Genomic DNA, 12,382 nt, shown 5'->3' with positions numbered 1-12,382 from the left:
GAAACTTTATCAACTAATACCAGAAAATTCATATTGCATTATTTACAAAATGATACGCGCAACGGAAAACAATATTTTTGAGCCGACCTAGAAGTAAAATCGGCCCAAGAAAGATTAAAGAGCTCCGACCAAAGATACTAGTGGAGGTTTTTGTTTCACGCGATTACTTTTATAATTTTTTTATGCTGAATCCACACTTCTATTGATACTTTATATTAATATTGTCATTGTTGATGTAGTTTCAATATTTTAGAATTTTGTTGCAATAATCACAACTGAATGAAAATTTAAAGTACTCATTCAACTTTTTATGTTACTTTATACTCGTATAAATACACTTAAAATTGTAGGAAATAAACTGCGATGCAAACGGGTACAATTAGTAGACGCAGTTCTAATAACACGTCTTATACATTTAATATGAAGGAAGAATAGGAAAGGAAAGGTGACAAACATTACACCAAATATGTGTAAGTTAAAAATTGTGATTTTTCGCTTTTACTTTCCGTCATGAATAAAATCAATAATTAATTGAAAGCCAAAATTTTTCATTGTTGACTTTGCTAAATATTTTTTTGCAAAGTTCTTTAGGGGAGATGTGGCTTAGAGATCTTTCGCTCAACATCTTGGCCTTCCCAGAGTCCTTTGATTTGAAAGTGGTTCTGGTTTATTCTCCCAATCTTAAATAATTTGAGCAGAAAAGTGTTTAAAAATTAAGACAAATCAGAATGGTGCTTCATTTAGTTCAAAATATGGCTTTGTGGGCTATCGATCATACCGTTAATACGACTGCTAATAATAGGTGAATTGTAAAGTTGATTTACAGAATGATATCTCTAAGTAACATACCAAATATATTATAAAATTCTCCACACCTGATTTGTGAAAGGAACTTTGGGGTTTCCGCCCAGTATTTTATGAAAATATTATATCCTCAAAGTATTCATTAATTTACTACTATTTTCTTGTTATTAGCCCAAATATTGACTCAAATAAACCTAAATATTCAGTGTTTTGTATTCAAACGGTTAAGGTTTCTTTTGTAAAGACAAAGCCTACAAAATTTCTCCTAACCAAATACAAAACATGAAATAGGGCTTAACAGGTAGTACCTCTTCAATGCCGCATACCTCTTTCCTCAGTTCCTTCCATCCAACATATCCATTCAATTCTTTCCCATTCCATGTTAGCTCAATATGTTCTCCCCTTAGTCTTCAATATGCCATTGCCAATCAAAATGCAAAAAAATCATCTTTCCTGCTTCTTATTGGTGAATTTACTTTTTGAATTTTCATATTATTTTTCAAATAAGCCGAATTAAAATGTCTAATCAATTTACGTACTTATAAGCAACATTTGATATTTCCTATAAATTTTAATTTCAATTTTTTAATATAAAAGTGTAACAAAAATTGCGAGTAATAATCGTATTAGGAGTAGTGGACATTTTCGTTATTAAACCAGTTTCCTTATAATCTTAATTTATTTAACGCAATAAATAAGGTGAAAGTACATCAGGTGGAAGTTTAATAACAGAATTAAAAATTAATCTATAACATTATGTTACATAGAAGAAAAAACACCTATTTAATTGGGAATGGTATCTGTAGTGAAAACTAAATAAGTTCTTATTTCTTTTATTGTACGGCCTGTATTTTGTATTTACTACACAAAGAAGTATTTTGATAAATTATTAAAAAAATATTCACCTCAACTCATGAATTATTGCTGAACTTAAAATTTTCAGCTCCATACAATTACAAGTTTTGAACATTTTTCTAAACTGTAATTATCATCTCTTATGTCCTCCGAGGTAATCAGATCAAAGTTTGAGTTAGTAGGTTCAATTTATTCCAGAATTACAGGTATTTGTGAGTTTAAAATGCATAGGTTAACGGGAAGAAATTCTTGTCAACCTCATTCCATCCTCGAGAAAATCATACCACTCGAAAAACCTCTCGCCTCGAATTTAGCTGAGGATCCCCCGAAGCGCTTCATGGAATTCAACCCGATCATAAAGGTTTGTAGCGGAAAAAGAAAATATGGGCAATAAATACCTCAAGAGATATTTCAGCATAAGGAAGGTCAAATGCAAGTAACTTGAAAATTACCCAAGCACATAAATTCAGTTATTATTCGCACATCTGAATTATTTATTTTAGGTTTCCTGACATCCTCAAATGCAAATTTAATCACAATAATCAGCATTCGCGGCACAAATGCCTTCTCAAGACGTTGAATTGAGTTAATTGACATCGGAACTGAGGAGTCAATTCGTAACGGATTTTGTAATCAAATGTCATCTTTCCCCAGGGACAAGAGCGGTGGGAGCTTGAGGGTAGAGAGAGGAGTGTTTGAGCAATGAGATGGAGGGCGGAGGGTCCGAAGGGGAACGGTAGCGTCACACGAGTACTGATCGTGATACCAGGGAATGGTTAATCAATTACAGGGCAAGGAATTGGAGAAGCGAGTCTCGGGGAAGGAAGATGAAGTAAGGGAAGCTCGAGATATCCGGGAAAATAGAAGGGAACGCAGACATTAGATACAGCGAAGGAGTGGAAAAAAAATGAAAATTTGTATATTTCTCAGGTTTCTGGAATCAGAGGAGGTCGTTTTTTACTCCAAGGATTTGCGATAATGGAAAATCACTCTCGAGCATATTTTTCATTTCAGAAATGATAAAATACTCAACCACTCACATAATGATTTCATGAAATATTTGATGAATTGGAGTTTTAAATTGCAACAACTCCCCTTAGCAATTCCAGTGAAAATATGTGCAGAGTACAGTGTACTGACGGCTAATTTTTACAACACCAAGAATTATTCACAGGGAATTTGGGTTCTATAGGTACCATTATCTTGAATTAGCCAGTCAGAAAAAATATTGTTTAAATATTTTTACGGAGTTAAAATTATTGATGCAATTAGTCAGAATAAGCTTTACTATACATTGGCAAAGGAGTTTGTATTTTAGGAAGTCAAATATTTGGGTACCTACTAGTAAAGAATTATAACTACTTAATATCAATAAAATGACCACCCTTAGTGGGTATAAAGGTGCATTGTAAGCCAGAGGATATCAATTTTAAGCTTACATCACCACATTATTGTAAACTGTTCATCCTTTTGTCTGTTATATCAAGGATTTTCATTCCTTAGCAAGGTATCCACTGAAGAATTAAAGAGTGGTGACTTAGAAGATCAGATCATAATTTCGATTCAATCCTTCAATCATTGGGTCCCACATTGGTACCTACGGAGAACCCAACAATAATGCTTAGAAAAGTGGCCTGTGTTTTCATTCGTTTCTTCTGAAGGCGGTCTATAGGAATATTATAGTTATCCGTATTACTGACAAACAGAAAGGCATACCTGATAATTCTGCTGCTGCGGAGGACGCATCGGCTGCGCTGCGTTAGCCGTCTGCTGCGGACTCATGGCCATCGCGGGCTGCTGATTGTGATTCATGTACGCTGAAGTCTGATTGGCCGCTTGTGCTTGTTGCTGCTGGGCTGCAGCCATCATCTGTTGCTGTTGCTGCTGACTCGCTAGCTGCTGTTGGTATTGCTGCTGTTGGTACTGCTGCTGCTGTTGTTGTTGGTATTGCTGTTGTTGCTGCTGATACTGCTGGGACTGTTGGTATTGCTGCGGCTGTTGGTACTGCGAGGCCGGTGGCCCCATCTTGTTCTGCATCGACGCGTCGTTCTCCAGGCTTGTCCTGGCCGCCGCTGACGTGTTGTACCCCTGAGGCTGCGAGACAGCCGGCGAGGAAGGCATTGAGCTGGGCGTCTGCTGCATCGGTGACCCCGAAGACGCCTGCGACGTTGGAGACGCCGTCTGTTGTTGCTGCGTCGCCGCGTCCGAGTGATACCTGTATTTGGGTCGGATTCTATCGAGCCCAGCTGAATTAAAAATGGGAGATTTGATTAAAAAAATGTGATCCAAAGAGAGGTGATTATTCATAACTCATGTCTAGCTGGCTTACCTCCTCACCTAATAGTAAATAGTAAATTTGACTAATTCAAGAAATAGGAATATGTAAATTTGAAAGACATTAACATCGTGTCTCACGGTAATGTAACGAGAGCGTTTGCACGGCAAGAATATATATATATATATATATATATATATATATATATATATATATATATGTGTGTGTGTGTGTGTGTGTGTGTGTGTGTGTGTGTATTATTTTCGAGACTCGCAGAGATATTCGTAGCTGCCATAATCGAGTCCATAATCGAACGGTGAGTTTATTAATTACGTGTTTTAAAAAACAAAATTAATCCCAAGTATCCAGCCAACCGTGAAACTCGTACTTGGGAAGAGCATGCATTAGATAAGAGAGAAAGGACAGAGGAGTCATGACATCGGAATTATCCTATTGTTTGTGAAAGTGCCGGATGTATTAACCAGTCAGCATCCCATCCGGAAGATACACTTTCACTAAAATTGATCTAGTTGCATGCGGCATCCGAATTGGATTTGAATATTCGCTGTACAATGATTTACCTACCAATCCACTCGTGAAATATCGAGAGAAACTTGACATAACTATCAAAAAAGTAAATATGTTTTCTTTCAGGGAATCGATTAATCCCTTGTAAGTTCTTTGAACTTCGCACAGTAATCCATATAAAATTTAGTTTACACTAACGAATTTTAAGGAAATTAGAGGTATTTATATTTTACCTAATTATTAAAAAAGCAATAAATAAATTCTCTAAAATAAAGATTAAATATACAGTTTCATAAAGAAAATGGAATGATCAAACTCAATAGCATTATAAATACTTGTAAACACTTATAAGAAAGCATCAAACTGACCGGCGATTCGTGAATTAACTATTTTATGCTCTCATTGATATGATTATTAATCCAGAAGACGGTTGGTACTTAAGCTTCAGCTTTATCAATGGGGTATTTTTCATTAAAAAACAAGCCATTGCCTTTAAACCAAAATATGCTTTATTGGAGCCAGGACTGGCGTCGTTCTAGGCTACCTGGTACTGAGCCCCTCGGATTGCAAAATTCGTCCACCTTCTTGGTTTGATCCCATCGCCATTCCGCAGTAAACATTGAATTTTACAACCTGGAGTTTCACCACAAGTTCGAGATATCCAGAAACATCGCATCACTGAATTTTTACCATTTGTCTAACATCCGAAAGCTTTTCCTAGACTAGACCATTAGATGTTAGCATAGGCTATCTACTAATAAGTGATTCATAATTACGCACCAAAAAATAAATTGAAATTCCTGAATTTCTGTTACAATGCACAAACTAATAATAAACTGCAATTTTCGCGGAACCTCTTTCTTCCTCACCTGGTTGCTGGAAATCCGGCGCAAACGTTTTCGCGGTCCGGCGCGCAATCTCCGAATCTTCGTGGGCATGTGCAGCAGCAACGTCCGCCAATTCTGCTTTCCCTCGAGCCGTGGCCGTCCTTTGGGAAAAATCGAATTTTAAATATTCATATGTGATCCACTTAATATTTTCACGTGCCATTTTTTAACAGCGACACTTAGGGCCACATAGAAATGGCGCTCTGTAAAAGCACTCTGAGCCAAAATTATATCAAGAGTTGGATACGATTAGTGAAGGAAACAAGCACAAATTTGAAATTATAAAGTGTTACAAAATTTAGTTTTTAATTATACATGCTCACTATTTAGAAAGAATTGAATCTTTTAACAAGATTTGGTAGTATTTCACGATCTGTTGATCGTAAGGTTTCAACATATACCCGGACGTTAATACCGTTGCACACATATCGGACAATGTTTTATAACTTCATACCTTTTAATATTTTACAAGTCAATATCAGTAAACATTCATAATAAAACAAGAACACGATAACATTATGTTGATTTAATACACAAATAACTCTTTTTTTAATACTGTGCAGCTCAGTAACATAAAGTACAATATGTGTTACTGGCTTACAAACATATGGCACATGGTACTGGAAATTGCAAAGAGAAATAAACAGATAAAACACCAACTGAATAAATTGATGATGAACAAACTTTTGTATTCAGTTTACCTTTTTTTCTTCAGAACAATCGCTAAAGTTAATACTGATGAATGTGACTAACATTTAAATTAATTTTGATTATTGAAGGGATCGTATCAGGAAGTGAGCCGTTGTAGATTTTTTATTTGCAGCCACTATATTATCCCCTATATTTACTCCAATAAGCTAGCCTAGCATGTCTACCGATCAGAGTAAATTACAGTATTTCTCCTCCTTACCGGGAGATCGCAATGTCCGCCTTTTGAAGCGCGATTTTCGACGCTCTCTGAGCTGCATTAACGGCTGAGTCTATCCGCTCCCGAAATTTCGCCGATCGGATGAGAAAGAGGTGCTTTTTCTTCTGCGACGTTATGAGGACGTTGTTTTTGTACTTTCCTTCCTCCTGTTGTGAAAAAAGGAAAACGTTTACAAATGACTTTAGAAACATACTTATTGTTGTTGTAACACTTCCTAGAGAAGAAAAAGGTAAACAATTAAGTGTTAGGAGATAAAATACTCAAAACTGTATCTAAAAATTATAAGTGTACTCTGAAATCCAGCTTAAATCCGTGATTAAACAAGTAAGTACATAATAATGGATAGTAAATTTTATCTGATTTTAATGAATAGTATTTATCACAAATTTCAAAGAAATCATAAAAAATGACAACAACCTTTTCACGGTTTACGAATTACGATTATAAAATAGAGTTATGGTTAAAAAATGTTTTTCTGAACCGGAAGAAAATATTAGTACTTAATGAAAAGACTATTGCACGTGTTAGTTAGCACTCATTGCTGGTTTTCAAGAAACGGGTTGCATTGAAACATTTGGGGAACAATATCTTATATAACGCAAACAGTCTTTTGCAAATATATTAAAATATGGGGACAAGTGTATAAAACAGCAAAGTATTGCTTGAATTAGGAGTCACATCTAAAATACAAAATCTTTTTTTTCATATTGTAAACAGCTCTACGAATATTATATTCTATTTTAAGGAAATTTTTCTCGAAAATATTTCTGTTTATGTTTGTAATTGCTCTAATTTATTTAATGCGGTTAGAGACAGTGAATGAGCATCGCTATGAGAACAGAACGATTGAAGTGATATGAATATCAAGGAACAAAAAGTGCTTTTAAATGTTGTAAATGTTTCATGAAAACACTGCACATGCCAGAAGAGACTGAAAAATATGAAATTTATGATGAAGGTGACGATTAATTTACAAATCCTTCTTTTTATAATCCCTGATATGGAGATTAAATCAGAAATAACCCCGATCAAAAGAGTAATTTCTGCTCTCAAAACATCAAAAATTAACATAATATCCACTCAGGTACTCAAATGTATATGAAATGCAATTCTAAAAGTTCGAAGGTGCGTGCGGTATTGAAAAGGAAGATGGTCGGACCTTTGAGCCGTCCTTGAAAGTGGTCGCGCCGTATCCGTACTTCTTGTTGTTAAACCACTCTCCTTCGTAGCGGAGGCCGTCGGAGCGTTCGCTTATGCCGAAGCCGCTCCTTCTGTCGTTCTTCCACTCCCCCATGTATGTTTCCGTTACGCTGGCGTCCATTTGCTCGTCCTGGGCAAAGAGAAGTGGAAAAAGAACAGATTTCAGTTGAAGTGCAGTCAACGACGTTAGAGCTTCCCGTAAAATCGGTGAGAAATATTAAATCGTACGTAAATACTCCGATTATCGTAATGAAACCAGTTTTGCAAGGTAAGGTTTGATCACTAAGAAACAAAACAATGTAGCTTTGCAACGCTGGCAATTTTTTTACGTTCTTTATATTAGAGTGAGCTCTTTTCTCGCCTATTAAACCAACCGTTGGGTTGATTACTGAGGTTTATCTCTCGTAATAGTACTGGTGTTACCATAAAAACACTATTAAGGAAGGTAACGGGCAATCACCAACATAATTTTTCCCATGCTATCATGAGAAAAATAATGCTGGTGGACAAACATGGACAAGCATGACAGAGGGCGTAGTGCGAGAAAAAGTAGGGTATGGAAAGGAAGGGTGAAATGGGTGAGCTTTACTATAAGGTAAGAGATATATGATAAGTAAGAGGGGAAAAGTCGTACATATTACGTATTGAACTCGCCAGGAAAACTATAAATTCAATCAGGAAATATTCTAAAGAGATGAAAAGAATGCATTGAGGATATATAGGATACAGAAATAAGATAAGAAGGTTTAAATGTAGAAAAAAAATATGACGTAGACGGGAATAGCTTAGACCAGGCATACTGAACTGCGAAATAGAAAGGGAATCAGGCAATTGAAATCAGATAATGTCGTGAGGACAGAAAAATGTCCCGCGGGAGTAATTAATTATTTAGATAAACGTGGGAGGAAGAATTTTCGCAGATTGAATGATAGATTGCATTAATGAGGATAGAATTCTGGTGAAAAATTTAGTTAGATTTTTGTTAGTTCCCACCCCACTTAAAATGAGGGTAAGGCACCGTATACGAGGGCTATGGAACAATAAATTTGATTTCACACGGGAAAAAGTGGTACTTAGGATCACTAATAAACGGTAGCAGAAGATGACTAATGATTACTTGAGGAATAGGTTGAGTTCAGGAGGAGAAGATGAATGGGTGATGCCATAGCAGTAAGGTAGAAAGAAACGGTACAAGAGGGAAGCATTTTTTGTTTCGTCGAAGTTCGAGGAGGATTAAAATAGAGTTCATTGGACAGAATCAATTAATGAATGCAGTACATAGGAATAGATTGGAGGCATAGTAGAAACATTTACAACCTGTACATGCCTTAGACTACTCATAGGCGAGTGGTGTAAGGGGAGGAAATCGTAAACAAGGTAGAGAAAGAACTGGAAATGAAAATTGTTGGGAAATTCATTGAATCAGTTACGTTTGTGGATGATCAAGTCTTAGTTTGCCAGTCAGCATAGGGAATACGGTCATTGCTGATCTTATTAGAAAATCAGTGTGATAAGTATGAGATAATCAGTGCAAGGAAAAACAGAGACAGCAGATTTTCGAGAAAAATAAATGCTATGTTAAGCGTTGAAATATGAAGGCAAAAAGTGGAGCTGGTAGAATATTTTCCATATCTTTTGAATGTTGGACCACGATGGCCAAAGTAGTAAGAATATAAGAGCAAGAAATTTGTTAAACAAAGACGCTTTCACAAAAAGGAGAAACATGTTTACAGAGACGTTAAGTAAGGAGGCCACTAAAATAATGATAGTAAAAACTATGGTATGGAGCGTGGTTATGAAAGGTTTGGAAACTTTGTTGTTGAAGCAAGCTGTTTGGTATAAATTGGAGACTTAGAATTTGTTGGTACGGAGAAAAGTGAAATGGGTAAGAGAACCCCTAGGAAATAAATGGAACAAGACTAAGGAAGCTTGGTGAGGAGAGAGGGTTGTGAGGAGGCATTCAAAGGCAAAGGAAAAAAATGGATGCATAAAATTTTGATTGATAATGGAGTTCTTAAGACTAAGACTAAAGAAAGGATGTAAGGAAAGCAAGGTAGGGGTAGGAAAGGATAGCAATATCGGACAAATTGAAGGGAAATAGATTTATTTGGAATGGAAGAACAGGGTATTTTAGTGTCGGGCTTGCTTTTGTTAGGCGAGGCTAGTGATGCATCTGTATTGCCTGTGTCTTTCCAAAACATATCATAAAAGGAAGACTACAATATATATGTGTGTATATATATATATATATATATATATATATATATATATATATATATATATATATATATATATATATATATATACATATCCTAGAAAGTCCTAACTTTACGAAGAATGATATGAATGAGCTTTTCACATCGTAAAATAGAAAATTACGAGAAACAAATGCTAACGATCTAAAATTATGATATTTAAAAAACAAAGAGATGAAGGAGTACATGGTAATCCTGAATTTTTTTTTAATTTAAAATTTAAATCAAAAATGAAATGTGCTGAATACTTTTATCATGGAAAAGTGCGAAAGCATGAGCATTAAAATATTTTCGGCCATCCACTCAAATAAACGTTAACAATGAAATTCTTAATTTAAAATAATTCAAATAGTCTACAAACGCATGTTTTTATTAAGAGCAAAGAAAAATCATTTTCGTTTATTCAAAATCGACCATTAGGTTCGGAACAGGCTCAGATGGCGGTGAACGTCAACCTTGCGCGGGACCCTCCTCTGGTTGCTTGCATCCAAATGGCAGTCCTTATTTACGCCCCCCTCGGTTGATGGCAAAGAAAGCTACGGCGTGGGAGATGTGAGCAGAATCCAATTGCCTTAATGGTAAGCCCTCAAAAAGCCCTAAAGAAGAAGGTCCCGCCAACTTCGCAGTGATGTCTTCGGCATTGGAGCACTTCGCTTGATGACAGCCGGTGAGTCGCGACACTTAGCGTGCCGCGGCATTTCTTACTCCATCACCGTCCTCCCCTTCCCCAAGCCCATCCCCGCTTCCCCTCACCCCATCCCCTCAGCCAGCGTGTCGGACGGTGTCACATCACCCCACCGCCGCCTCTTTCGGGCCTTCATTGGATTCCCCTTTTCGGGTAGGAGTTGGGCTCACGCAAAGCGCGTATCTGACGGGGTGGGGGATGGGAAGAGAGAAGGCACTGGGGGTAAGGGCAACGGGCTGTATTAGAGGCGGAAGGCAAAGAGGGAGACGGAGATGAGTGGTGAGGCGATGTAGAGTAAAAGGTACGCAAAATGGAAACGGCGTCGAGCGGCATGAGTCTGGTGTTTATCGCCCAAAATAAATCTAATGTGTAAGACTTGTATCACGTCAGAAAATCCGCAAATTTCGCCAAATTTCACTGTGGTAGGCCAGCAAATAATTTATTAATCACTAAACGCACTCCTCTTATTGCGCAATAATTAATTCATAAGAGAATCAGACAACCCGAAGGGCAATTTGGAAGGAGGGCAGCTCAGCTATTTCGAACTCTGTCGTTACCAATTGGGAAGGTAATGGAGCCCTTGGGGCATAGGATAAACAGTGTACGCAAGGCTGCCTGAATAGAAAACCGTACAGTCTTTCGAGTTTCGGAGTTTGCGGGATAGTTAATAGAAAGAGTTAATTGTTTTAATCTTCAAGAACTAACCAACCGCGACAGTAAAAGAGAGATAGGCTAAACACAAAATGTTTTAACCAAACTAAAGCTCTGACTAATACTCAAAGAGGCATTTTTACACGGAATATTTGCTGTAACTGGTTTCGTTTTAAACTTCGACTTTCAAAACGACCTCACTAAGATCATTGACCCAGAAGGATCAATGAAAATTTTAGGCCCTTTCAATTATGATTAGAGCTCATAAGTATCGATAACCACGCATCACGGAAGGTCAAACCATTTAAAAATAACGGAACAATACATGAAAAACGGATGAAAGGACTACTGTGAAACAACTTGCACGATTACGTAAATTAAGATTTGACAGATTAAAAGTAGAAACGCCGACGACACGGAAGCCGCCAGAAATATGCAAGAGCATCAAAAGAATAAAGGTGGAATAACAACTGTATTAAAAATTGAGTAGTTTCAGGCGTAATGTGGCGGAATTCGAACATAATAAAAAGAAGAAAATAACAATTTCCCACACTCACAACCGTTGACAAAGGTTAATTGCCGAAAATGTAACTTCAGCTGGATGAATGATTCGCCATTGCTCTATCTCATAGATAAATTTAAAATAAAAAAATTATAACCGTGGCTCAACTTAGTTTTAGATGAGGTTTACACTCCAAGGAAGCTCTACCAGGGATTTTACCTAGAGCTTCAAAATTCCATCCATAGTGTGCCTTGGAATTCGTTCACATATTTATTTATTTTGAAAGTAACGACTATACTTAATTATTCCTTTTAGGAAGAAGTAATGCCTTTAAATCCGAAATTATGCGGATAGGTTAGCTGCAGTTTCAAACGGTGGTGCTGGGAAATATTCACCCATGGGGGACATTAAGTCCAAAGGATTTTCAGGTGGTGAGGGTCAAGGGGGAGGTAGTGTTGGTCTCGGAGTGAGGGAAGATGAGATGGGTGGGTAAAAAACGGTTGAGTTTAGGAAAGAGGACGGAAAATATTTTACAGAGGAACGAGATGAGGAAGATAGGAGAGTATCCCTTCAAATTACGTATCCCTTTCAACCATTCGGGGAATTTTCATCTCGACCCGAAACGCGAACTTCAGATGCAAAGATAAACAAGCGATCTTTGCCCTTTTCTGCTTATTCATAGGAACAGTCGAATGACCACGCCAAAGCCAATGATGGTGAAAAAGTAAAACATATTTTCCTCATTCAGAGTAGGGTTTCGTCGAGAGTATTAGCTTATAATCATTTTATATCGCAAGCAATATTCACTACCC

The 12,382-nt window shown here is 36.9% G+C and overlaps 1 protein-coding gene across 1 annotated transcript in view; it reads right to left on the bottom strand.

Annotated features, from left to right (window-relative positions):
* jp (junctophilin) overlaps positions 1-12,382 on the bottom strand; it is a 290,663-nt gene that overhangs the window by 52,396 nt on the left and 225,885 nt on the right. Inside the window, exons 5-8 of the mRNA XM_071593616.1 lie at positions 7,437-7,607; positions 6,260-6,423; positions 5,332-5,450; positions 3,376-3,905 (exon numbers count right to left, since the gene is read on the bottom strand). Coding sequence (XP_071449717.1) covers positions 3,376-3,905; positions 5,332-5,450; positions 6,260-6,423; positions 7,437-7,607 — 984 coding nt within the window. The remainder of the gene's footprint in view (positions 1-3,375; positions 3,906-5,331; positions 5,451-6,259; positions 6,424-7,436; positions 7,608-12,382) is intronic.

The sequence above is a fragment of the Hetaerina americana genome, unplaced genomic scaffold, assembly GCF_022747635.1.
Source record: "Hetaerina americana unplaced genomic scaffold, ioHetAmer1.1.p SCAF_1, whole genome shotgun sequence".
Lineage (NCBI taxonomy): Eukaryota > Metazoa > Arthropoda > Insecta > Odonata > Calopterygidae > Hetaerina > Hetaerina americana.
Note: the sequence above shows the minus strand (reverse complement) of the source record. Positions and strands in the feature narration are given on the sequence as shown.